The sequence below is a fragment of the Suncus etruscus genome, chromosome 7 (genome assembly GCF_024139225.1).
Source record: "Suncus etruscus isolate mSunEtr1 chromosome 7, mSunEtr1.pri.cur, whole genome shotgun sequence".
Classification (NCBI taxonomy): Eukaryota; Metazoa; Chordata; class Mammalia; order Eulipotyphla; family Soricidae; genus Suncus; species Suncus etruscus.
Window position 1 is genome coordinate 104091192 of NC_064854.1, and position 27849 is coordinate 104119040.

The 27849-nt window shown below is 40.8% G+C and overlaps 1 protein-coding gene across 1 annotated transcript; it reads right to left on the minus strand.

The window, feature by feature from the left end:
* Positions 1-57: 57 nt before the first annotated feature.
* ARL6IP5 (ADP ribosylation factor like GTPase 6 interacting protein 5) lies at positions 58-27849 on the minus strand. The gene is made up of 3 exons (XM_049777260.1): positions 27626-27849; positions 5619-5836; positions 58-995 (listed from the first exon to the last, which is right to left on the minus strand). Exons 1-3 carry the CDS (start codon positions 27799-27801, stop codon positions 823-825), a joined length of 567 nt encoding a protein of 188 aa, XP_049633217.1. The 5' UTR covers positions 27802-27849; the 3' UTR covers positions 58-822.

Sequence of the window (27849 nt, forward strand, 5' to 3'; positions counted from 1 at the left end):
GAAAAAGTATAGAAAATATTCTTAGACACATTTTGTCATAATAACAACAAAACTGTATAGAATAAACAGAACTTGTTTCGTTTTAATTTTTTCTTTGTCTTTTAACAAAATCATCAAGATTAATACGGGTCTCATAACTGGAGTTTCATTTAAGGAAGAGGTTTGCAACAAATATCTACTAGCAAAAACACATGACTAGCATTTCAAAACTTTGACAAAATATTCTCCTAAACAACTATATTTGTCTCTGTAAACAAAATATAAACTAGTTTATCCAGTTTCCACTGCACATCAAAAAGGGGCATTGAGAAAGAGAATCTGATTTTAAAAGAAAAACAATAATATCTAAGGTAATTTATGCCCCACATATCACAATCTTTGTTATTTTTAGGAGGATGCTAGTAGGGATTACAATAGGCTGTTGCATGGTTTGGTTTGTTTTTTTCTATTTTGTTCTTTTTTATTTACTCATATTGCCTGGATATTTGACAATTATTTTTTTCCTCAAAGATTAACAGTTTTTGCTTCTGTTACATCCCATAATTCTTTCATTCTCCCATCTTCCCTAAAGAAATATGTGATCCATTTTCTGTTTTCATAAATACACAAAACTTTAGACACAACAGAAAGATGTTTCAAATGTGAGGCTTTCCCTCTACAATATCCCAGATGTTAAGAGTTTAACCTATACATGCATGCCATCATAGGTAGTTGGCTGGTACGTGCACCTCCTATTTAAAAAACACAAATGGAAAGTAGATCTGGACAAGGGTAAAGCGCGACTTGATGTCTGCTGCCCCCTTTCTGCCAGGTCAGCTGAATTTATTCCTTCACTTTAGAAATATAGTCAGTGATTTTGGAGATGGATTCTTCCTGCTGTTCAAGGGCATCAAGGATAATTCCCATCGGTGTTTTCTTCAAACCAATTCCCTCCAATTTATTCTCCATTTTGTTCTTGAGGTTCCGAAGTCTCAGAGATGCATGGATGAACATCACTATAAAGAAGTGAAACATGGTTAGCAGCAAAGTAATAGTGTTCTGTCTCCAAATCAATACTATACTTCCCCTCTTCAACTTTACTAGATTGCCTCAGTCTGGTTCTTCGATTGATCTAAGTGTCTAATGAATCCTTCATCTTTATATAAGCTCTTTATCAAGCCCTACATCAAGTTTTCTTCCTATGCAAAGAAAAACATTGTATTCAGCAGGACACCTGGAGATGAAGCCTGAGTGCAGAGGAAGAGAGCATCTAAAAACTATGTGTGTCTTACAGAGTGAAAAATACTGTATCTGTGTTTTACTCCTTGCAGAAAGCCTGCAAAGGAAGTTCCTTTAGAAGTTGCCTGCAGTACTGAAGAGATAGCACAGTGGACAGTTTGCTTGCCTTGCATACATCTGACCCAGGTTCAACCCAAGGCATCCCATTTATTGCCCACTCTTCCCCACTGTCAGGAGTAATTCCTGAGTGAAGAGCCAGGAGTAACCTGTGAGCACCACCAGAAGTGGCCCTAAAAACAAAACAAAACAGAAACAAAGAAGTTGCCTCAAAATCATGTATTAGATATGGATTTACAGATAAAAATCCAAGCATTTTGAGGCCGGAGAGATAGCCTGGAGGTAAGGCATTTGCCTTTCATGCAGAAGGTCAGTGGTTCAAATCCTGGCATCCCATATGGTCCCCTGAGCCTGCCAGGAGCAATTTCTGAGCATAGAGCCAGGAGTAACCCCTGAGCGCTGCCAGGTGTGACCCAAAAAACAAACAAAAACAAACAAACAAAAAAATCCAAGCATTTTATAGACCTTTTTTTTATTCTAATGTCTCCCAAGTTTGCTTGGTCATTAAAAGTAACCGGAGTTTGTGGGCCAGAGAGATAGCACAGCAGTAGGGCGTTTGCCTTGCATCCAACAGATCCAGAATGGATGCAGAACCAGGAGGAATGCCTGAATGCCTGACTGCCACTGAGTGTGGCACAAACCAAAACAAACAAACAAACAAACAAAAACAAAAACAAAACCAAGTTTGGTCTAATATAAAACAAATTAAGTGTATGGTATCAGGAGCAAACAATCGCATAAACATGGAGTGAAAATAAAAATTGATCAGACCTAATAACCAAAACCAAAGTCAATGACAACAGAATCAAGATAACCCAATCTACAATAAGCTATACACAGAGGGGACCTGTTACACTGGCAGTCCAGGGGATGGGGGATATATAATACATGCTGGGAACAGGGGTAAAGGGAGGACAACACTGGTGCTGGGAGTGACCCTAATTCACTGTCACTATGTACTTAAATATAACTGTGAAAGACTTGTAATTCACACTGTTCACAATAAAAAAATAATAATAAAAAAATTTCTAAGGATTGGGGAAATAGCTCAAGTGGTTGAGCATAGGCTAACATGTGGAAGACCCTGAGCTTAATCCCCCAGTACATCCTATCTTCCCATGCATCACTAGGTGTAGCCTTGATAGCCCCCAAGCAACACTAGCCATGCAAACTGAGTTTTGACAAGTATAGATCTATAAAGGAGAAAAACTAATTGAAATTATAGTACAATGGATAGGATATAGTACAATGCAATATATATGGATATAGTACAATGCAATATATATGGATATAGTACTAATTGAAATATATATATATATTTCAATATATATGGATATAGTACAATGCAATATATATGGATATAGTACTAATTGAAAAACTAATTGAAATTATAGTACAATGGATAGGATATAGTACAATGCAATATATATGGATATAGTACAATGCAATATATATGGATATAGTACAATGCAAGCAGCTGACCTGGATTCAATCTCTAGCACCTTAAATTGTTCTAACAGCCTCAACAAGACTGATTCCTGAGCACAGAACCAGAAGTAAGCCTCAAGCATTACCAGGTATAACTAAAAAAAAAAAAAATGATAGAAAAAGATTCTTTAGCCTCTCTCCTAAACTTCCTGATTCAGATCTTCAAAAGGATGGTTCTGAGAGCCAGCATTTCAAAGCTGTTGTTTTGCAGTACAGAGAATCAAACTCAAGCTTCATACTGAAAGGCAGAGTTGCTTTTACTGAGCTACAATGCCAGCCTCCAGGATTTTAAGTCTTAGGATCATGTTTTTTGGAGTCTTGAGGTCTTGGTAAAATGGTAGAGCATTTGTCTTACTCAAGGCCATGAGTTCATTGCCAACACTGCAAAATAAACTGAAATCTTATACAAACAATTTTCAAACTTTCCTGAATATGAGTCTCCTGGAGAATTTACTGAAAAAGTAAATCCCCTCATATACAACCCAAAGAATATAAATACTTAATAATGGAGGATTCTGGTATAGATTAGCTTAGACCCTCTTTCTGAGAAAGTCTGATGTACAGGCTCCCAAGCTTGGTTGAATAACTGAAACACCTGAGGAGCTAACTAAAACCTGAGGAATATTTTTAAAATGCAATGTCAATTTAAATACTTTATCCAATAAGGTAAAACTATTTTTGTTTGTTTTGTTTTGGGGCTATACCAGCAATGCTCTGCACTCAGTGATCACTTCTGATGAGGTTTAGGGGATCATACATGGTTACAGGATCTAATCCAGGTCAGATACTTGCAAGTCTACTCACTCTTCTATTCTTTTGGATCTCCTCAAGAAGGTGTAAGATCTATCCACAAATATTCTAAACTTAATCTTAAACTTAAACTTAAACAAGCAGTTTATCTTCTCTAGTGGAATAAATATACATGCAAAATATTATAACATAAGACATGTTCCAGTAAATTCATACACTAGAATTTTACTTTGTTAGTTTTTCAGCTGTTATTTTTGGTTTTGGGGGTGTGTGTGATAAAAGTAGGGAAGTTTTCTCAAGCAGTGTTCAGGAGTGTGCTTTCTTCCTGCTGTACATCCTTTGATTAGTATGAAATGACCATCTTTGTCCTTTATAACTTTTCTGAGTCTAAAGTTTGTGTCATCTGATATTAATATGGCCACTCCAGCTTTTTAAAGGGAGTTGTTTGCTTGTATGATTTTCTTCCAGCCTTTTATCTTGAGTCTATATTTGTTATCACTATTTAGATGTGTTTCTTGTAGGCAACAGAATGTTGGCTTCAGTTTTTTGATACATTTTGCACTCTGTCTCTCTCTCTTTTTTTTTTTTTTGGTTTTTGGGCCACACCCAGCAGTGCTCAGGGGTTACTCCTGGCTGGCTGCTCAGAAATAGCTCCTGGCAGGCATGGGGGACCATATGGGACACCGGGATTCGAACCAACCACCTTTGGTCCTGGATCGGCTGCTTGCAAGGCAAACGCCACTGTGCTATCTCTCCGGGTCCCACTCTGTGTCTCTTAATTGGTTCATTTAGTCCAATGACTAGTTAAGAGAGATCATTGTCATGGGATTTAGTGCCATCTTTGTGTAGTATTTTTTTGTGTCTGTTGGTATGTCTTGTCTTAAAGTAGACCTTTCAGTTTTTCTTTTAAGGCTGGTTTTGAATCAGTAAAATTTCTGAGCTGCTGTTTATTCATGAAACTATGTATACTTTCTTCAAACCTGAAAGTGAGCCTGGCTGGTTGCATTATTAGGTGAAGCATTCATTTCATTGAGTTTTGTCACTATATCCCACCACTGCCTTCTGGCTTTCAGGGTTTCATGTGACAGGTCTGCTGTAAATCTTAAGGATGCTCCTTTGAATGCAATTTCCCTTTTTGATCTTGCTGCTTTCAGTGTTCTATCCCTATCTGTGGGAATTGGAACACTAGGATGTGTCTTGGGGCCAAGCAGTGTTCTGGAGGCCCAGGGCCTAAATGCACATCCTGGAGATTATTGGTCTGCTAGGCTAGTGAGGATGTAATGCTAGGATCAGAAGATGTGATGTTGGTATGGCTCTATGATGCCAGGAATTACCTAGTCCATCCTAACAGTATTGGGGGGTTTCTAGGGCTGCACTAAATTATACACAAACCATGATCAGTAAAAGGCAAGGTAAGCAGTTTGTTTTAGTTTTGGTTTGTGGGCCACACTCAGTGGTACTCAAGGCTCACTCCTGGCTCACATTCAGGGCTCACTCTCAGTGGTACTTGATATGGGGTATTGGGGAACAAACTTAGGTTGGCTGTGTGCAAGACACCCTACCTACTGCACTGTTGCTCTGGCTTCACGATAAGCAGCTTAACTCCTGACTATCTCTTTGGTTCCTATGCTAGAATTTTTATTAGATCTCTGATAGAAAATGAAATTTTGTCTGTTCCTAATTATAGGCTTCAGATAGTTGATATCTCTGTAGTCAATGCGCATAAAAGTTGAAAAACATCCAGTTCTCTTAACCAGAAGCAGAATCGATAATATTTAAGGCCAATTATTTCTACAGACCTGCAAAACTTTAGGAACTAATTATCATCCTCCAAGTAAATAGTTTGCTTTATATCTTGAATGAATAATATTTAAAGACTGAGAACTGCCCCTAAATTTGTAATTCAATGAGTCCTAATCTGCCGTTTCATAAAACTCTGATAATTTTATATGCATGCCAACACACAGAAGAAAATAAATCTGTAATTCTCATTAAACAATATATTTTACAATATGAGAAAAAAGAGAAGACTGGAGTTCACTTACACAACAAAGGAAAAGTGATGCCAAACACAAAGACCATAACTCCTCCAAACATGGATATGAGGAAATAGCTAGCCAGCATGACCACCATGACAAATGCCGTAGGATACTGCTTCTTCATTCTACGGAGAATATCCTTATTGTGGGATGCCCACACAAACCCTGTGAACACCAGCGCCACCACAATTCCTCCGAGGATCATATTGAAAGGACTTAGGAACCTGGAATATGAAAAGCAAGAAAAATTAGTTCATCAGTCACAGTAGCAAGTAGTAAAAGGAGTATAAAGAGGAAGGTGAGAAGAGTAAAATGAAATACAGATATACTCCAATTTTCAAAAATTTCCCCTTAGGAGGAAGGAGATGGGGGCATAGGTGACAGGAAGACTGCACTGGTGAAGGTGGGTGTACTTTTTTTTGTTTTGTTTTGTTTTTTGTTTTTTGTTTTTGGGCCACACCCATTTGATGCTCAGGGGTTACTCCTGGCTATGTGCTCAGAAATCACTCCTAGCTTGGGGGAACCATATGGGACGCTGGGGGATTGAACCATGGACCATCCTAGGCTAGCACTTGCAAGGCAGATGCCTTACCTCTAGCGCCACCTCTCCGGCCCCAGGGTAAGTGTACTTTTTATGACTAAAACCCAACTATAAGCATGTTTGTGACCATAGTGCTTAAATAAAGATATATATACATATATATACACACATATATATGTATATATACATATATATACATATATATATATATATATATATATATATATATATATATATATATATATATATATATATGGTTTTTGAGTCACACCTGGCAGCGTTCAGAGGTCACTCCTGGCTCTACGCTCAGAAATCACTCCTGGCAGGCTTGAAGGACCATATGGGATGCCGGGATTGGAACCAATGACCTTCTTCATGCAAGGCAAATGCTTTACCTCCATGCTATCTCTCTGGCCCCATAAAGATATTATTTTTAAAATTTTTCCCTTACACTATTTTGTGTTTATAAAAGACCTACTTTAGTACCTGTTTTCACTGCATAAGGAATCTGGAATGGGATGTAGTTCTGTGGTAGAGCACATCCGTTGCAGGTGTAAGGCACTGGGTTTGATCCCTAACACACATAATACACTTATACAAATCTGAAGAGGACTTTCACTTTTGTTTTTGTTTGTAAGCGTATCTGGCTGTGTTCAGGGCTTATTCCTGACTCTGTGCTCAAAGAGTATTCCTGGTGGGCTCAGGGGTAAAACCCAGGTTTTAGTACTCACTGTGCTATCTCTCTGATCCTGGTTTTTGTCTTTGGTTTTTGTTTTTTTGGTCTTTTAGTCACTAAGAAATAACCAAGTTATCCTAGATTGGGTTTCAGCATACTAGTGTTTCAACACTAATCCCTTCACCAGTTTCCACTTTCCTCCACCAACGACCCCAATGCCATTGGGAGGGGGTGGGCCACACCTAGTGACCCTCAGGGGTTACTTCTGGCTATGTTTTCAGAAATTGCTCCTGGCTTGGGGGACCATATGGGACGGGGGTCATTTCTAGGTTACAGCATGTAAGGCAAATGTCCTACCACTTGTGCCACTGCTCTGGCCCGCCATTTTTATTTTTATAGCAAAAGTTGCAGGCAGGGGTGGGAGTGATAGTACAGCAAGTAGGGCATTGTCTGACATGCGGTTGATCCGGGTTTGATCCCTGTCATCCCTTATGGTTCCCCCAAGCCTGCTAGGAGTGATTTTTGAGTGCAGAGTCAGGAGTAATGTTTGAGTGTCACAGGCTGTGTGCCCTAAAAATTACAGTCTTTAGGGGTGGGAGCAAAAGTACAGTGGAAACCTCTGAACAAAACAAAAAAGAACTTTTGCAAATACTTAAGACTTTTTTTTTTTCGTTTTTGGTTTTTTTCGGCCACACCCATTTGATGCTCAGGGGTTACTCCTGGCTAAGCGCTCAGAAATTGCCCCTGGCTTGAGGGGACCATATGGGATGCAGGGGATGCAGGGGGTCCTTCCTTGACTAGCGCCTGCAAGGCAAACACCTTACCTCTAGCGCCACCTCACTGGCCCCTACTTAAGACTTTTCAAGGCAAATAAATTTCCTCCTTCAACAGTCTAATGAAATAGAAAATGCAAAAATGGAATTGTAAGCAAAGTCTCATAAATTATGGCTACAACTTTCAGAAGAACATAAGCTGTCACAATTTAGTTAGTAGGTTGATATTTACAAGTATTTTTTTTTTGGGGGGGGCCACACCCGGCAGTGCTCAGGGGTTATTTCTGGCTCCAGGCTCAGAAATTGCTCTTGGCAGGCACGGGGGACCATATGGGGCGCCTGGATTAGAACCGATGACCTCCTGCATGAAAGGCAAACGCCTTACCTCCATGCTATCTCTCCGGCCCCGATATTTACAAGTATTTTTAAAAAAACTAAAGTATTTTTAATAATATGGGAAGACAATAATACATTGAATAGGTAAAGATAACTATAAGACGTTCTATTAGGAGTATTTATCCTATAAATTAATGTATCTCAGAAGCAGAGTCTTGCAATCAGTATTATGAAAAGAACATATAAAATACACAAGCAACTGCTCTCCTTCCCACAGCCCAGGCTTGGCATATGCCAACTCCATCTTTACTTTGTGCCATCTCTCCTATAACATTAATGTAATTTCAACTCAAACACTCAGCAAAGCTGTTTCTGCTCCCAATCAAACTCTGGTTCCCTGCCCATTTTCCAGATCCTGTTGCAGCCAGGCTGTATTAAGCACTCTCTCAAGATTTCCCAACATCCTCCCACAGTGTTGGCTTACCTAATCTTCTCTTTTGAGTTCTACAATACTTGGCTTCACTTAGTTTCTCTGTATTTTATTTCTTTTTCTTCTTTAAGTCATTTATCTGAATTATATACTTGGTCCCCCAATTAATTCCAGAATTAGATTAGAAAAATAAAATTTTTCTGATTGGGCCAGAGCAATAGTACAACAAGTAGGGCACTTGCCTTACATGGGGCCATTGAGTCTGATCCCCAGCATCCCATATGGTCTCCCATGCCTGCCAGGAGTAATTTCTGACTACACAGCCAGGAGTAACCCCTAAGTCCCGCTGGGTGTGATCCAAAAACTAAAAACAAAGAAAAAGGAAACAAAAAAATTTCTACTGGGCCTAGAGAAGGGAAGAACTGAAATGAGTAAAACAAAATCAACCTAGTAGGCTGTGGAGATGTCCAAAAACTCACTAATTAATAACTCTCAAAAATATATTTGAAATTCAGAAACCTTTTCATAAAAATAAATAAATATAATTTCTTGTGCCAAAATAACAATAACAACTTCCCTGCCAAAAAAAAAAAAAATCCCAAAAACAACAAAAAGCGCCACAGAGAAAAGACATCAAAAGCTACAATCATTAAACTGGTCATTAGGATCAAGGATAGTTTGTTCTTATTTGCTCAGTTCTATTTTCTAATTATTTTTCAATGGCCACATACTATTTGAATAATGAAACTCAATATTTAAAAAAATGGTAAGTTGAATTTTGGAAAAGATATCTCACATAGGAACTGGAGACTGGATTCAATCCCTGGCACCTTATACAGTCCCCAGAATCCTGCCAGAAGTGATCTCTAAGCACAGAGGCAGGTGTAAACCCTGAGCACAGTTAGTTAGGTGAGGCCCCCAAAACAAGATGTCTTAAATTCTTAAAAGCCATATCCTTTTATGTCATTGTGACATTAACCCAAGTATTTCCTTTTTGTTTGTTTTGATTTGGTTTGGTTGGTTTTGGTTTTGGTTTGGGGGCCACACCCAGCTATGCTCAGAGGTTACTCCTGGCTCTGCATTCAGAAATTGCCCCTGGCAGGCTCGGGGGACCATATAGGATGACAGGAATCAAACCCGGGTCTGTCCCGGATCGGCAGTGTACAAGGCAAATAGCCCACCACTGTGCTATTGCTCTGGCCCCTAACCAGTATTTCTGTGATGAAAAAGAAAAATAAGTATTTAGTGTTAAAATTTTAGGAAATTCCTTTATATAAGCTACAAATAAATGTCAGTCGGCAGCAAAGAGACCAAAAATCTCCTATTCAAATCTTCTCTGACTAACTCATTAATAATTCATGAGGTGAAGTATATTGAAAATGCACACCAAGTTTTTTTCTATTTTCCTTGGGACAAATAAAACAGACAACTAAGTGGAAAGTCTAAATAAAGCTTAAAACAAAGAATATTAAAAACTGCAAGCTAAAAATAAAAAACAAAACAAAAAACCCTGCAGGCCTAATTCAGGCGTTTCCAATGTTGCTTTTCACCTGTTCCTATTGCTTATGTCCAAGACAGGAGGAAATAGAGCAAATAGTCCTATAGAATGGGTTTTGGTTTATATCATGCACAGCCACAATCTATAATTAGAATGTAGCCAAGTTTCCAAACTGGAAAAAAAACGAACAAAGCTCCTCAGAGAAGAAATTATCCTCTTTGATAATCTGCTTAAGCACAATTTCATTATAACAAACGATAAAATGCCTGCCACTCCAATGACTTGGCACCTAACTTCACTTGGCAGAAAATAAAGCACACTCCACCCTCCAGAGATTAATTTCATTTTCCACTGAGTACAAGGTCTTTCTTTTTTCTTTTTTAATTTTTTTTCTGTTTGCTTTTGGGTAACACCCAGCTGTGCTCAGGACTTACTCCTAATTCCACACTGGCAAAGCTCAGGGGACCATATGGAATGTTGGGGATTGAACCAGGGTTGCCCACATGCAAAGCTAGTACCAAGCCTGCTGTACTATATCTCCACCACCCTGGGAAATAATTCATATCTGATATGAGGAAAGCCCTTACCTAACATTTGGTGCCTTATTGTACTGTTTACAATAAACCCCAAGAATCTTTAGGACAAAACTTCTATAAATATGTCAGCCCAACTTTTAGATGGACAACTGCTGCTGGGTTCTCCTGGATAAAGATTTATTGATATTTTATGAAAGAAAGATGAGGGGGATTGGGGAGAAAGAAAAAGGGAATAAGGTGGAAAGAAAGAGAGAAGAGGAAGAGGGGAGAGGAGAAAGGGAAGAAGAGAACCCTTTTCTTTCTTATTTTTCTTTCTCTTCCCCATCTCTTTTTTTTTTCTTTGTTTTTGAGCCACACCCGGCGGTGCTCAGGGGTTTTCCTGGCTGTCTGCTCAGAAATAGCTCCTGGCAGGCACGGGGGACCATATGGGACACCGGGATTCGAACCAGCCACCTTTGGTCCTGGATCGGCTGCTTGCAAGGCAAATGCCGCTGTGCTATCTCTCCGGGCCCTCTCTTCCCCATCTCTCCCTCATTTTCCCCCTCTCCTTTTTTCTCTTTTTTTCTCATACCCAGCAGTGCTCAGGGCTTACTCCTGGCTTTGTGCTCAGGGATCACTCCAAGTGGGCTCAGGAACCAATATGAGGTTACAGGAATCAAACCCAGGTTGGCTTTGTACAAGACAATTGCCCTACCTACTGATTTATGGCTCTGACCCCAAAAACCAATTTTCTGTCCTTGGAAATAGGAGCCAGGTTTTTTTTTTTTTTCCAAATCAAAATAATTGAATCTGGTTTTTTATTGTTACCTAAAAGTACAATACATAGGGCTGGTGCGGTGGCGCAAGTGGTAAGGCCTGCCTTGTCTGCGCTAATCTCGGATGGACCACAGTTCGATCCCCTGGTGTCCCATATGGCCCCCCAAGCTAGGACTGATTTCTGTGCGCATAGCCAGGAGTAACTCCTGAGCGTCACTGGGTATGGCCCCCCAAAGAAAACAAACAAAAAAACCTCAAAACAACAACAACAACAACAAAAATACACCACATATTCATACATATATAATTGATTCAAAAACCAATATATTGGGGGCCGGAGAGATAGCATGGAGGTAAGGCATTTGCCTTGCATGCAGAAGGATGGCAGTTTGAATCCCGGCATCCCATATGATCCCCTGAGCCTGCCAGGAGTAATTTCTGAGCAGAGAGCTAGGAGTAACCCCTGAGCACTGCTGAGTGTGACCAAAAAAAAAAAAAAAAAAACCAGGCAATATATTAAATAAACTAAATTTTCTAGTAAAAATTCCTAGGCAAATTGATGGCTTTAAGGAATTCAAATCCTGTCACAAAAACCTATAGCATAGTCTTCAAAGACAAATTAATCCAGTTTATCTAACAGTGATAACAGTGGACCATATAAACCATTGCTAGTCAGATCCAGGGATTTGCTTCCAACCATTCTAACTCTGATCTTTCTGATCGATGTGAAATATAGATCATCTTGGGAAGTTCCTCAGCATTCTCCTCTCTCTGAAGGAAGGTGAACATTAAGGATGTGACACAGGTTCCCCTGACTTGCCAACATGACAGCTATCTGGTTATAGATTAAGCTGATTAAAAACAAGTTGCTCAAGAGGGTGTGTGTGTGTGTGTGTGTGTGTGTGTGTGTGTGTGTCTGTGTGTCTGTGTGTGTATAGAGAGAGAGAGAATCTTGATGAATTATAGAATTTCTTGAAAAGCCACCTTACTCTACATATAAATAAACAAAATAATACATCAACAAACTTTTTCCATAGACACCAACTGCAGAATTGGAAATACAAAGTTTAACCAGAGACCCTCACACCAACTCCAGTAACATTTGGTTACACCAGCCACAGATATGAAAAACTCAGTGGAATAAGTCCTGAGCAGTAGAAGTAGCTTTGCACTGAGTTCCAATTTTCTAACCCACACCTATTTTTCAATTGGTTCCTGAGCAAGCCTGACTCACCAAGAAAGAAGGGAACAAATTATTCACAGTGGACTTTTCTAAATCGGTAACATTTTCTGTGGTCCTCAAACAGCCAGAAGAATCCACCCATCCATGCTCTTTCTTACCTCTCATTTCATCAGTCTTAGAAAAAAATAATCCTTTTCATATCCTACAATTCCCCTACTGGGTGTAGTCTTTTGGCCACCATGGCAAGCTAGGGCCCCTGCAATCAGTGCTTAGGTTTGTGTTTGGATCAAGTCTTGCTAAAGGGAAATATGGAAGCTAAAATCCAGGCCACACTTCATCCACCAAACCTGTCAATTGGCTTAGCCAGATTAGCTAGCTTAGGTAGAAATGAGGTTTGTTGTTAGTAATTAGAGCCCTAAAGGTTATCTCTGCTCTTCAGTTTTCTCTTGCTTCCTCCTCTTAATTCTTGTCATTGTCCTGATCTCCTCTCTCTTTAATGTACCCTCCCTCTTTCCTTCACAGACCTGTGCATAAGGCCTTCTCTGTGCTGAATTCACATGACTTTCCTCATATCTTTGTTTGATCAGCCTTTTCGCAGTTTCTCTGTACAAGTCATAGCACCACACACCTCTTCTTTACAACGTGTACAAATGTCTTTTTCTTTTTGCTTTGCTTTATTTTATGTTTTGCTTTGCTTTATGGTTTGCTTTTGAGCTATGTACAGGGCTTATACTTGGCTCTGTGCTCAGGGATCCCTCTTGTTTGGTCTCAGGGAATCTCAATGAATGCCAGAGTTTGAACACTCTACCACTGTACTCTCACTCTAGCCCTACTACTATAAAATAAAATCCATGAGTTGTGAGATCACCTCAGGCACCGTGTTTCCAAACCCAATGCAGATAGTTCTGAAGAAGCAGGGTAGTGATGAAGAAATAATAAGCCAAGCCATCCAGGAGAGAGTAATGGAGTCAGCATTTTTCTTGCAGCTTCTCTCTGGCCATCTCTGCCAGAGCCAAAAGCCAGACCTCTTCTTTATTAAACCAATTCCCAATACCAGGAGAGGGAAGGTCCAGTACTCCAGGTAGCCTTTTACAAATCATCAGAGAGAAAAGAAGAAATAGGAAGATGGCAAGGGGAGGGGAGAGATGCCTTTGTTTTTGGTTAATAGCCCGGTGTCATCTAACATCTACAATGTTCCTTTTCACATATACCTGAATGTACATTGAATAAGGGACCTTGTCTCCCAATAGAGATGAAGCACCAAGAGGGCAGGGACCATGACAGTTTATCTTAAGCGCCCAACAGTGCATTAGGATAGAATTGGTTTTCAATAAATGTCTGTTGAAGACAAGAAAAAGACTAAGAATCTATCATATTTTTATTTTATTTCAATAAAGCAGGCAACTGTCACTGCCTACCAATTAAATGACATAAGATTTATCTTGGATGAATCACTGTTATTTCCACTGTTCATTAAATATGACTGAATTAACAGTCCCTGCTTTATACTTTGACAGTTATGATGAGAAATAAATAAATAAATTTTATACCTGTCACAGTCACAGAGATTCAAATAGGATATAAAATTCTACACTTGCAACAAGTATTTTAAAATTCTCTCATAACAAATTTTTTTTTTTTTTGGGTTTTGGGCCACACCCTGCGGTGCTCAGGGGTTACTCCTGGCTGTCTGCTCAGAAATAGCTCCTGGCAGGCACAGGGGACCATATGGGACACCGGGATTTGAACCAACCACCTTTGGTCCTGGATCGGCTGCTTGCAAGGCAAACACCGCTGTGCTATCTCTCCAGGCCCATCATAACAAATTTCTAACACATACAAGGTAGGGATTAATGATATTATAACCCTCAGGCACACTCATCTTTGACTCATTTATAGTTAAAAATCTTTGATTACTTTCACAACAAATAATGCTTTGGAGCTAAAGTGAAAGATAACCATGTATGAATTATTCTTTCTGAGTGCCTTTAGTAGAGGAAATTAAGCTTGCCATGTCCTTAAATCAACAGTGGACAAAATACAGGGGTTGAAAAAATTCCAATGAGCTTGGGGACATACAATTTCCCTTCATACAAACAGTTTCCTTTCTACTTAGCTCCCACAAGCACACTATATTTCTGTGCCCCCACTTTGCTACTCTGAAACAAGGAAACGCTGCAATAATGAGATAGGAAGATTAGTAGAACTAAAGCCCTGGTTTTCACTTCAGATATAATTTCTGCTTTCCAGGTGTCATGATTAGAACTGCTCCACCGGAGGAGGGTCAGGAAATTCTATTTATGGCAACTGCTTGCAGAATGGAGAGGCAGCCTGCAGGATTACAGGCATGGAAATGTTCCCTGGAAAAGACGCTACATTCAGTGCAAGAGACAAAGAAGCACATATGACTTAAGCATCTCAAGTGGAGTGATGAAGGGTTGAATTTATTTGCCCAAAAAATAAAACACAGCAGAGAGATAACACAAATGTTAGGGAGTTTGCTTTGCACATAACCAAACCAGGTTCAGTCACCAGCACAGCTTGCTTGGGATAGTGATTTCAGAGCAGGAGCCAGTCCTGACCACCATAGGGGGTAGTTTAAAAACCAAACAACAAAACAAAAAAGTAAGAAATTTATAGTCATGTTGTTCAACTTGACAGGTTAAGTAGATAGGTTAAGTTCAGCTCTTAGAACTGTTTTTTTTTTGTACAAAATTCCATTTTCTTAATATGTTAACTGAGAATTATTTCTTTCCAAGAAAGGGACCAGGAAACCAAAATACTCTGATTTATCTGCACACATATGGAATTACTGTAAATCACAGGGATGCAAAACTGAAAGACAGAGAACACTTTTCTTTGTGTGAGGAAAGAAAGTCAAGAAAAGCAAGATAATCCCTCAGTCACTGAGTCGCTGCTGAGGACTGCACCCCCCTCACTGCTTTCCAAAGCTCCATCCCCCCCCACCCCACCTTCTCTGCTGCCTTCTGCAGAGCCTTTTCCAATGAGAAAAAGGAATCAAAGCATATGTCTGTATCCAGAATCTCTACTCTGCAAGTAAGAGCGATGATCTACTTCCTGCTGGCACTGAGGATTATATTCAGATAAGAAAGAATTCAACAGAAAAATGGCAGGAAGACCCCTATCACAGTCCAAGGGATGGCTGATGATTATGATAATAAGAAACTAGTAAAGGCTAGAAAAACTAGTAAAAGGGGCCGGAGAGATAGCATGGAGGTAAGGCATTTGCCTTGCATGTAGAAGGTTGGTGGTTCGAATCCCGGCATCCCACATGGTCCCCTGAGCCTGCCAGTAGCGATTTCTGAGCATAGAGCCAGGAGTAACCCCTGAGCGCTGCCAGGTGTGACCCAGAAATCAAAAAAAGAAAAAGAAAAACTTGTAAAGGTTTCAGTGGTACTGAAATTGAGCATCCAGAATATGAAGAAGTTATTCAGCTAGAGGGTGACCCACACAAGAACAAATGCCAGTTCCTGTGGAGACTGGACTAGCTGAGGATGACCAGCTGAAGGTGATTTTATTTTTATTTATTTATTTGTTTTTTGTTTGTTTTTGGGTCACACCCAGCAGCACTCAGGGGTTACTCCTGGCTCCAAGCTCAGAAATCGCTCCTGGCAAGCTCAGGAGACCATATGGGATGCTGGGATTTGAACCTCCGTCCTTCCGCCTGCAAGGCAAATGCCCTACCTCCATGCTATCTCTCTGGGCCCTGAAGGTGATTTTAGTTCTCTGAAGCTTAGGTGAGGATTTCCTTGCAATGAATAGAATTTCCTTTCTGTCCCTTGTCACAAGTTTAAAAACCTCACAGCTTGCATATGGGATCTGCTTTTAACCGGGACTAGTGTAACTTCATGCAATAAACTAAAAAGAGCCAAAAAAGAAAAGAAAAAAAAAAGATAAGATTATATAAAAAGTAACATATTATATAATGAAACATGTTTATTATTTAAGAATTTTTAAATTGGAATTCATTTATTATTAATAGATTTTAAATTGTCTTTGTACTAAAAAGCTAGACCAATGAAGGGATGGGTGTTGGATATTGTATTACAGAATCTCAACCAGGAACAACTTTGTAATGTGTGTCTCATGTGATTTAATTTAAACATTTTTTTAATTTTTTAAAACAAAACTTTTTAAAGAAAACAGGCATACCACTCAGGAGAAGATACATACCAACAAGTCATATATATTTTTGAAGTCCAGCTAAAGGGATGTGGGAGAGCAAAGAGAGATGAATTCTGGGATAAACCTTTCAGACTATGTGAAGTTTTTTTCCTGCTTGTTTCCTCATGGTCTTGGTAATGCAGGAACATAGTAAAGGATTGTTCAGCTGAGCTACTGGTGAGGATAGTAGAATTCCTTTACCTTGGGCTGGGAAGGTGGCGCTAGAGGTAAGGTGTCTACCTTACAAGCGCTAGCATAGGATGGACCGCGGTTCGATCCCCCGGCGTCCCATATGGTCCCCCCAAGCCAGGGGCGATTTCTGAGCGCATGGCCAGGAGTAACCCCTGAGCCACAGGTGTGGCCCAAAAACCAAAAAAAAAAAAAAAAAAGAATTCCTTTACCTTGCCCACATAATTAGGGTCTCTCTAATTTCCAAAATCTAAGAGTTTTGAAACCTGGAATCACAGCATACGGGGAAGACTATGTAAATCATATTAAAAAGGAAATGTGTTAATGTAGGTTTAGCTTTCGGTACATATGCTGTAGTTGCATAATAAAGCATTGCTACATCCAGTGATACTTTGCAATCCCCCTAGGAAGGCAAGAATCAGAGCTATATTATTTCCTGCCTACTAGTAGTGCATGAGAAGATAGCAAATGTTCATATTCTCTGTCGAATAAACAAATGAAACAAGACAAATAAAAATAATATTAGAGATTTGGTGTTAAAGTGGATTGATCTTAAAAACAATTCCACCAGAGTTCTCCTGAATTCTTTGCTTCTATCAACTGGAAGCTTTGGTTTTTCTTTCTTGCAGCAATAAAAGATCCAAATACTCTGACCATTTATTTTTTTGGGTGGAGGCACATCCGGCATCGCTCAGGGGTTATTCCTGACTACTTGCTCAGAAATCGCTTTTGGCAGGCTCAGGGGACCATATGGGATGTTGGAAATCAAACCTGGGTCCGTCCAGGTGGGCTGCATGAAAAGTAAACATCTTACCACTGTGCTATCTCTCTGACCCCACTCTGACCATTTCTTCTTCCCTCCTCCTCCTCCTCCTCCTCCTCCTCCTCCTCCTCCTCCTCCTCCTCCTCCTCCTCCTCCTCCTCCTCCTCCTCCTCCTCCTCCTCCTCCTCCTCCTCCTCTCCTTCTTCTTCTTTTGTTTTTTTGTTTTTGGCTCACACCCGGCAATGCTCAGGGATTACTCCTGGCTCTAGGCTCAGAAGTCGCTCCTGGCACACTCGGGAGACCATATGGGATGCTGGGATTCGAACCAACGTCCTTTTGCATGCAAAGCAAACGCCTTACCTCCATTCTATTTCTCTGGCCCCCTGACCATTTCTTTGTTTTGGGGCCACACCCGGCGGTGCTCAGGAGTTACTCCTGGCTATCTGCTCAGAAATAGCTCCTGGCAGGCGGGGGGACCATATGGGACGCCGGGATTCGAACCAACCACCTTAGGTCCTGGATCGGCTGCTTGCAAGGCAAACGCTGCTGTGCTATCTCTTCGCACCCACCCCCAACCATTTCTTAATGTAAGATGGTGATGATAAATGGCAACGGAGCTATAGCACAGCGGAGAGTGTGTTTTCACTACATGTGGCCCACCCAGGCTTGATCCCCAACATCTTATATGGTTCCCTGAGCCTGCCACGGGTAATTTCTGAGTGCAGAGCCAGGAATAAGTACTGAGTACCACTGCTGTGGCCCCCAAACAAATAAATAAACCAAAGATAAGTTAAAAGATAGCTGGTAGCCAAGACTTAGAACATATTATAGGATCATATTCGTTTTTTAAGATGATAATAACAATGATATTTTTCACTTATCAGCCTTTCAGAAATTCCTTACTCTCAGCAAGATTTAGTATAATTACAGAAAGTAAAATGAGTGTTAATATTTGTGAGGCTTTAACAAACTATATTTTTTAAATGTTAATTTTTTTTATTTTATTTTTTTATTTTTGGGTCACACTGGCCGTGCTCAGGGGTTACTCCTGGCTCTATGCTCAGAAATCACTCCTGGCAGGCTCGGGGGACCCTATGAGATGCCAGGATTCAAACCCGACCTTCTGCATGCAAGGCAAATACTTTACCTCCATGCTATCTCTCTGGCCCCAACAAACTTTATATTAAGTCATTCAGTTCCCACTATTAGAGCAGTATGACTCTAGAACAAGTGCAGAAAAGAAAGCAAATAAAAACAAATTGCAAAATTCTATGAAGAAATAAAGATTATGTGTAAGCAATAGTCTTCCATGCAGACTAATAAAAGAATAATAGCATAATAAATTTAATGAATTAAACTTAATGATAAAAGCTGCTTAGTGTTTCAAATCTGCTTCCTTCTATGTCAGCAGAGTCAGAAGCCAGGAAAAAATAATCAAATTATTCACAAATATTCCCAAGAACTCTGATTTGGTAAATTGTTATAAAGCAGTTTTCATTGAAATTCATCACTTTTCTTGGCCTCAAGGGGTGGCTCATGGTGCTGGAGAGATAGCATGGAGGTGAAGCGTTTGCCTTGCATGCATAAGGTCAGTGGTTCGAATCCTGACATCCCAGATGGTCCCCGAGCCTACCAGGAGCGATTTCTGAACATAGAGCCAGGAGTAACCCCTGAGCACTGCCAGGTGTGACCCGCCCCCCCCCCCCCCAAAAAAGAGGTGGCTCTTAATCAGGGACAGTTTTGATCTCCAGGGAACATTTGATGATACAGGGAGATTTTTCTGATGAGCACAATGGATTAGATTGGTTTAACAGCATCTAGGGGTAGAAAGCAGAGACATAGTACTAAGCTTCTAAAAATGACAAAACAGGAGAGAGTTAAATGATCCAGGACCAGGAATAGTAGCCCAACTATTAGTACTTGTCTTGCATGTATGGGGCACTGGGTTTAATCTGCTCCCCTCCCAAAAAGAATTAAACGATCCAGAATGCCAATTGTTCCAAGGATAAGAAAACTTACAGTATAGTATTTTTACAAACATTGTACCAGAACAATATGAATTAGTGATATAAATTTTCACAATTAAGTGAGTACACACTAGTAATCCTATCTAATATGTAAGAAGTGTATCAGTAATGTTAGACTCATTTTAAGAGTGGTGCAGTTGCTATGTACTGAGGTACTGCTATAAGCTCAAAATAATTTGTTCCACTAAGTAGGTCAAAAGTTGCCCGTTAACTAGGTTAAAAGTTGTTCCAATGAGTCATGCCGAGGCCTCTCATTTATTTACTCTTTGCACTCACCAATTAAGGACTTAGAAAATGGAGGATAAAAATAATAACTACAATGAGAAAAAGATAACAAAAATCACGAGCACAATCTAGTCTCTACTAACAAGAATTCTACAGTCTAAAATAGAGACAAGTGAATATATAGTTCAAAAGTCGTGGGGAAGCACCTGGAAGAAAAGGACACAAGGGTGCCAGAGCAATAGCACAGCAGGTAGAGAATTTGCCTTGCACATGGCCAACCTGAGTTAGATTGCCAGCATCCCATATAGTTCCTTTTCCCAAACCTGCCAGTAGTAATCCAAGTACCACAGGATGTGACTCAATACACCACCCCTCCACACACACCCCAAAAGGAAAAGGCACCAATATGGGGCTTACTTAAATATAGGGAATGAGACACCAATGGAGACACCAATGAAGACTGTTTCCTACAAAAGTTGGTACCAAAGTAGAGTCTCAGAGAAGAAAAGCAGGAGTAGGTAAAAGAAGCTTAGTATGAATGATGTTTCTCAATCATCTCTATGAAAACACTAACAAAGATTTTTTTTCCTAGCAAGGATTTTAAAAATAATAAAAAAATTAGCAAAGGAGGGAGCCAGAGAGATAGCTTGGAGGTAAAGCATTTGCCTTGCATGTAGAAGGACAGTGGTTCAAATCCCGGCATCCCATATGGTCCCCTGAGCCTGCCAGGAGCGATTTCTGAGCGTAGATCCAGGAGTAACCCCGGAGTGTTGCCGATTGTGACCCACCCCCCCAAAAAAAAGTTAATAAAGGAATTTAGGTCCTTGCTTCACTTTCAGCCATCCTGGGTTCAATCTCTAGCACTACATAGTCCCTGCTGAGCACAGCCAGGAACAACTACTATCACAGAGATGGGAGTAGCCCCCAAAATGTAAAATGTGTAGAGCAAAAGCCAGAAGCTGAACATTTGTAGGGGCTCGACATATGTAAACTTAGGATAACTGCACAGAAGTCCTCTAAAGGAGATCTTCCAATTGGTCACATTTTATGATAAGAAAGCAGAATCTCAGGGCATTGGAGTGCCTGGTCCTGGTCAATTGGCTGGCAATTAGTGGCTTGAATTCTTATTTTACTAACTTTGATGTAGTGCCTAAACTCTTTAACTACTATCTTATACTATCTGAAGAGTCAACAGATAAAAACGTATTTTCAACAGTTTAAAAGACTTTAACTTTAACTAAGAGGCTAACTTAAATTAATGTAAGAAGCAAAGTAAATCTTTCGAGTCAGTCATATGCCTATGGATATAAGGAGAGATAATACATGTATTAAAGTGAATGGGTCCAGAAATATAATACAGTGATAGGGTGTTTGCTTTGCACATGACCAATTCAGGATGGACCCAAGTTCTACTCCTGCCATTCCATATGGTCCCCCAAGCCTGCCAGGAGAGATTTCTGAGTGCAGAGCCAGGAGTAACCCCTGAGTGCCACTGGGTGTGGTCCAAAAACAAAATAATAATAATAATAATAAGAAGAAGAATAAGAATAATAAAGTGAATGGCTTACAGGTGGCTAACTTTAGTTCCATTCCTGGAACTTTATGGTTCCCCATGCATTCTGGGATACAGCCCTGGTGGCATCATGAGGTGATGAGTCATAGACCTAGTTAGACTGAGAATCAAAGGAATGTGCCATTCCTTGAATACCACTTGTGAGTCTCCCGACACCATCCACTAATAAAAGGTCATATTCTTGGTAATTAATACTTTTAGAAGGAAGGCATGTCTTCTAAGCACAGATTTACCATTCTGCCTTTTCTAACCCTCATTCTGACCTTTCAGTGGTATTAGGAACTAAATTGTATGTGCTTGGTCCTCGATTTCCCTTCCTGCAGTCTTGAAGAGCAGGTCCTCCCTAATCTCTCATCCATATCCATTTGTTGTTGTTGTTGTTGTTGTTGTTGGGTTTTTTGGTTTTTTTTTTTTGGCTTTTTGGGTCACACCCTGTGGCACTCAGTGGTTACTCCTGGCTCTACATTCAGAAATCACTCCTGGCAGGCTCAGGGGACCATATGGGATTCTGGGATTCGAACCACCGACCTTCTGCATGCAAGGCAAACACCTTACCTCCATGTCATCTCTCCGGCCCCTTTTTTCTTTTTTTGTTTTTTTGTTTTGTTTTGTTTTTGGACCATACCCAGCGGTGCTCAGGCATTACTCCTGGCTGTCTGCTCAGAAATAGCTCCTGACAGGCACGGGGGACCATATGGGACACCGGGATTCGAACCAACCACCTTTGGTCCTGGATCGGCTGCTTGCAAGGCAAACGCCACTGTGCTATCTCTCCAGGCCCTTTATTTTTTATTCTTCTTTTTGAAATTAGAAGAGATGGCATAGTTCTGGTGCTCAGGAAGCCTATGGTCCTACCTGGTGACTTTTGACCAACCAGGTATGCAGTTCAATGTACAAACCTAATAATGTTACTGCTTTGGACTCGAAATGCCTGGAGTTATTAGTGTAATTCTGTGAGCCTTCAAGGCCATACCCAGTACTGTTCGGGAGATCTCTAGAGCTGTACCCACTAATACTGCCATGACAGTTTTCAACAAAAGACCATTCAGGATTGAGGCTAGTGACTTTCAACAATGATCTTCTCACCAGAAGGGGAGGAAAAATAAAGAACACCCTTTGAACAGTTTCCTTTCCCAGTAAACACCTGGGCTACATTTCACTTACATACTCCCCACTAAGATATCCTGAGATGATCACATGCCAGTAGTAGGTTAGATAAAAGATTCTGAACATTGGTCTGCCCCTCCCATCTACTGACATCACAAAAAGAAGCTTTTCCTTAGAATGAAAAATATTCCAGGGAATCAAATTCCTTGATCCTGAAGATATTGCATTTCTTTCAGTGCTGAGACTATAATTTCAACTCTTGTGACTCATAAGAAGATAGGGCACCAGTTAAGAGCATAGAGTGGGACTGAAGAAATAGTACAGGGGTTAAAAATGTTTGCCTGCGGGCCGGTGAGGTGGCGCTAGAGGTAAGGTGTCTGCCTTGCAAGCACTAGCCAAGGAACGGACAGTGGTTGGATCCCCTGGCATCCCATATGGTCCCCCCAAGCCAGGGGCGATTTCTGAGCGCTTAGCCAGGAGTAACCCCTGAGCATCAAACGGGTGTGGCCCCAAAACAAAACAAAACAAAACAAAACAAATGTTTGCCTGCACTTAGCTTTTCCAAGAGCTGAGTGTGGTCCTCTAAATACCACCAAGAATGATTCTTGAACATAGTGGTTGTGGTTCCCCTCCAAAAAGAACAAAAGCCTGGGTCTGTGACAAAACAAAAAGTATTTAACCTCTCTAAACTTCATATTTAAGAAAATTTAAAAATAATAGCATGTATGTTTGCCTTGCACGCAAAACCTGGGGCGGACCCAGGTTCGATCCTTGGCATCCCATATGGTCCCCTGAGCCTGCCAGGAGTGCAGAGCCAGTAGTAGACTCTAGCACTGCTGGGTGCGGACCCCCCACCAAATAAAATAAATTAAAATTAAAAATAATAACATGTAAAAGAAGCAGCCAAATATTAATAATATTGGGCTAGACAAATAGAATAGCAGGCAGGTGCTTGCCTTGTACTTAATCAACCCAGGTTCAATCCTCAGCACCACTGTGTAGTCCTTGAGCTCTGCAAGGAATGATCCCTGAACCAAAATCAGGAGTAAATCCTGAGCATTGCTGGCTATGAATCCCCCAACTACAAATAATAGCTCATTGGGTTTGCTAAGGTGTTACAGAAAAATTATTTCACAAAAGACCTAGCAAAACTCACAGAACTCTTAATAAATGGATGTTTTATCATTATTATATTAAAATATAGATAATAATAATTAGAGAAATTATAGATTGTATGTGTTGATTATTGTACACAGAAAACATTTTAAGGGATGTCTGCACTTAGCCAGCTCCATAGACTCTATTCTCAGAAGTGATGTATATAAAGCCATGAAAAATCATGGATACACTGGTCTCACAGCTAAAAATGGGTATCTTGAGAGGAGAGTGTGAGCCAAGTCCCTACCTAGCCTATACCACTCCAGCTGCATACATCACTCACAACTGCCACTTCCTGATGGCCAAGCTTCACCACTCAAACACAGAGCTTTGCAGAGATGACAAACTGACTAAAATTCCAGGTATGCTGGTATTTTATTTATTTATTTATTTATCTATCTTGGTTTTTGGGTCACACCTGGCAGCACTCAGGAGTTACTCCTGGCTCTATGCTCAGAAATCGCTCCTGGCAGGCTCAGGGGACCATATGGGATGCCAGGATTCAAACCACCGACCTTCTGCATGCAAGGCAAATGCCTTACCTCCATGCTATCTCTTTGGTCCCGGTATGCTGGTATTTATGCAGGACTTTTTTGGATTAAGTGTGGGCACCCTCTCCCTCACCTTCTCGCATTTCTAGAAGGCCTGGCAGTTGATATTTATATTGTGCCCACAAAAGATACAATATCAACCATAGAAATTGAAATTCCTGGACTGTGCAGTCACATGTGTGGCCATATGATACCCCCAAATGTTTTCAATACTGTCATCCCAGTAGGCACACACCAATTCAAAGCCACCAAATGTTCAGAAACAAGACAAATACCAGAAAATCAGCTAGCAACAAATCATTTAGCAAACTTTCTGACAATGATTTAATGTTCTCACCGCAAAATGTATTAATTTTCACAAATGTTCTTATTGCTGTGCTTTTTTTCTTAGTAATTTCATTACCACTTATCTATAAACAATCAATATAAAATATATTATTTCATGCCTGCCAAGGGGAGTAGGCTTGGAAATGAGTGGGAATCTGTGGACAATGATGGGAGGAATTTTACAGTAGTGATGGGATTTGTCTAAAACAAATGTATTAAATAATCCATGGCCTGTAAATAACGTAATTAAAAAAGAAAAAAACAAATTAACTCACTCTAATAACTCACTTAATAACTAATGCACCAAAATAACTCACCTAGAATTTTATTTTTATTTTTAGCCATACCTGGTGAAGCTAACCTGTAAATTTCCAAAAAGAAGAAAAGATAAGCTTCACCTGAGGCAGGACCATAGTAGGGCAGATGAGGAAGGCACTTCTCTTAATTTGCCTTGCATGAGGCTGACCTGGATTAAATTCTGGGCATTGCATATGGTCCTCTGAGCATTATCAGTAGTTCCTGAGTCCAGAGCCAGGGTAACCCTTGAGTATGCCAGCTGTGGCCCCAAAACAAAACAACCCTTCCCCCAAAGCTTAATAACTACTTTTCATTTTTCTCTTTAAAATGTTCACTATAGGCTGGAGAGAAAGAGAGAGAGAGAGAGAGAGTACAGCAATGGGGCAAATATAAACCTTTGTTTTCTTTATAGACAGAGAACAAAAGAAAAGAACTTCAGGGGCAGGAGCAGTGGCACAGAGCTGTAAGGAGTCTGCCTTGCCAGCGCTATCCTAAGACCTCGGTTCGATCCCCGGCATCTCATATGGTCTCCCAAGCCAGGAGCAATTTCTGAGCACATAGCCTAGAGTAACCCCTGAGCATCACTGGGTGTGGCCCAAAAATCCAAAAAGAAGAAAAGAAAATAATTTCAATTTCCATTTTTATTTTGCTTCATAGAAATATTTGATTGTGGGGCAGGAGCGATGGCACAGCAGCAGAGCATTTGCTTTGCACACAAGGACTCGGAAGCTTACTTGTTTGATCCCCAGTATCCCATATGGTCCCCCAAGCCTGCCAGGAGCAACCCCTGAGCACCGCCAGGTGTGGCAACAGAAAACAAACAAACAAACAAACAAACAAAAAAACTCAAAATCAAAAGTACCTGCTTCAGGTCTGTCCTAGTGCAACTAGTTTTTAAATTGATTTTCATTCACTCTAACTCAGAATTTTCTGAGACCCATGACCTTACACATCAAATTATTTTCACAGTTTTCATTTTTTTTCTGTTAAACAGGATTTATTGAGTTTTCTACAAGAAATATCCACTCCGACTACAGGAAGTTACCCTGAAACACACAGAAATTTTGAACTATATTTCCTTTGTGGTTCACAACTGCCTCATGTCCTTGGGCTAGAATTCCTGTTAGAATGTATTTTGTTTTTGCTTTGGGGCCACACCCAGTTATGGTCAGGGCTGAGCCTCCTGGCTGTTCTCAGGATTCATTACTGGCAGTGCTTGGGGTCAAATGAGAAACCAGGATCTGCTGTGTGCAAGACAAATGCACTACCCACTGTACTATCACACTGACTGCCTAGAATGCCATTGGTGTGCTCAAATTTCAGCACAGAGAAGTGAAAAGAACCAAGAAACAACAAACGAACTTAAGATACGACCCTAAGAGCCTTCTCCCATACCCTCAAGTTTGAATTCCTCTCCTCAGACTAGTTTGTTCTTACTTTCTGTATTACATTCTGAAATAGAAATATAAGACACTTTGGAGCAGGAGAGATACATCTGATAGTGACCTGAGTTCAATCCTTAGCATCCCATATGGTTCCCAAGCTTGCCAGGAGTAACCCCTGAACGACACTGGCCTGTGAGACCCCCTCACACTCCCACACCAAAATAAAAGGAAAAGAGGAAAAAGAGAAATGCATTCATTTCTTTAACAGTAAATGAAAATCTGTATATTGTCTAAGGTTGGCTTTTTTATAAATGTGCCTTTCTTACATCAGGCTTTTTGCAGAGCAGATGTGTGTGGCACACTCGTTTTATGTTGAAATAGTATAGAAAACAGGTCATTAGGGGCTGGAGAGATAGCACATCGGTAAGGAGTTTGCTTTGCAAGCTGCCAACCCAGGACCAACAGTGGTTCGAATCCCGGCATCCCATCATCCCATATGGTCCCCCGTGCCTGCCAGGGGCGATTTGTGAGCGCAGAGCCAACAGTAACCCCTGAGCGTGGCTGGGTGTGACCCAAAAACCAAAAAAAAGAAAGAAAGAAAACAGGTCTTTTTTTTTTCCTTTTAGATATGGATAATGGGGACTGGAGACAGTACAAAAGGGAAGATTATTTTTATTGCACACAGCCTATGGAGGTTCAAACCCAGGACCCCACATAAAGCCTCCTGAGCTCTGCCAGGAGTAGCTCCTGAGTACTGCCTGGGGAGGCTAATAAATAAATAAATAAATAAATAAATAAATAAATAAATAAATAAATAAATAGCAGATGTTGAAAAGGCCTCCAGGTCCCCAGATGTCAAGCTAGGACGTAATGTTAAAGTAAGTAACCCAACCTTGGCAACTTCAGAAGGAAATGCCTTAGGACCCCCTTTGCTACAGTGGCTGTCATCCATCCCACACTTGGGAGATGCGCCAACACAGATGCTCCCTAACTCAGCTTTTCCTGGGTTGTGTCTGCACTGGGCAGAGAATTCGACAAAGCTCAAAGCTTGAAGTGCCCCGTTTTCACACTCTAACACCCCAGAAGACAGTGTCCACACCCTCTGTCCACCCTGAGCCTCCCTGGGTGGCATCTGCCACCACTGCCAATCTAGGGCAGGGTTGCACCACTTTTCTTTTCTGATAAAAAAAAATAATAATAACAACAACAACAATATAAGCAACTGGTGGGCTGGAAATATCAATCCTAGCCCCAATGCAGGTAGATGTGTCAGGACCCCAGTTTCAAACGTAGGCGTAGAAAGAAAATAAGGAACCCTCAGATTGCTTATGGCCTCCCAAGAAGTTTCCACTGGGTTTGCCCAGGAGTCATCTGGGCTAGCAGAGTGTCTCCCTATTTCTGATCTTGCACCCCAAGACCCTGGCGATCGCCCCCCTCCCCCCAAAAAATAACTAGTGCTCCCAGGGGGTTGGGGGTTGAAAGCAGCTCCCGACTTACCCCACAACGGAAATCATCATGGCAGCTACCACCAGGTAGTTGGTCTGATAATAGAGCAGGTTGCTCACCACTCGGTTGTTCCATTTGGAAATGTCTCCGAAGTCCGGCCGGGCGAAGCGGTCCGAGCCTGGAAAGAAATCGTCCCAGGCTCGGAGCGGGGCGATAGTCACCTCCATGGCTCGGCTGCTTAGTTCTTCGCTGCTGGAATCTGGAGGCGGCGGCGA

What these genes read in the sequence shown, in the direction of transcription:
- ARL6IP5 (XM_049777260.1), bottom strand. Translation starts at nt 27,801, where the DNA reads ATGGAGGTGACTATCGCCCCGCTCCGAGCCTGGGACGATTTCTTTCCA. An exon ending in ATGATGATTTCCGTTGTGGG is followed by an intron (nt 5,837 to 27,625) that starts GTAAGTCGGGAG and finishes TTCATATTCCAG; the next exon opens with GTTCCTAAGTCCTTTCAATA. An exon ending in CATCACTTTTCCTTTGTTGT is followed by an intron (nt 996 to 5,618) that starts GTAAGTGAACTC and finishes ACTTCTTTATAG; the next exon opens with TGATGTTCATCCATGCATCT.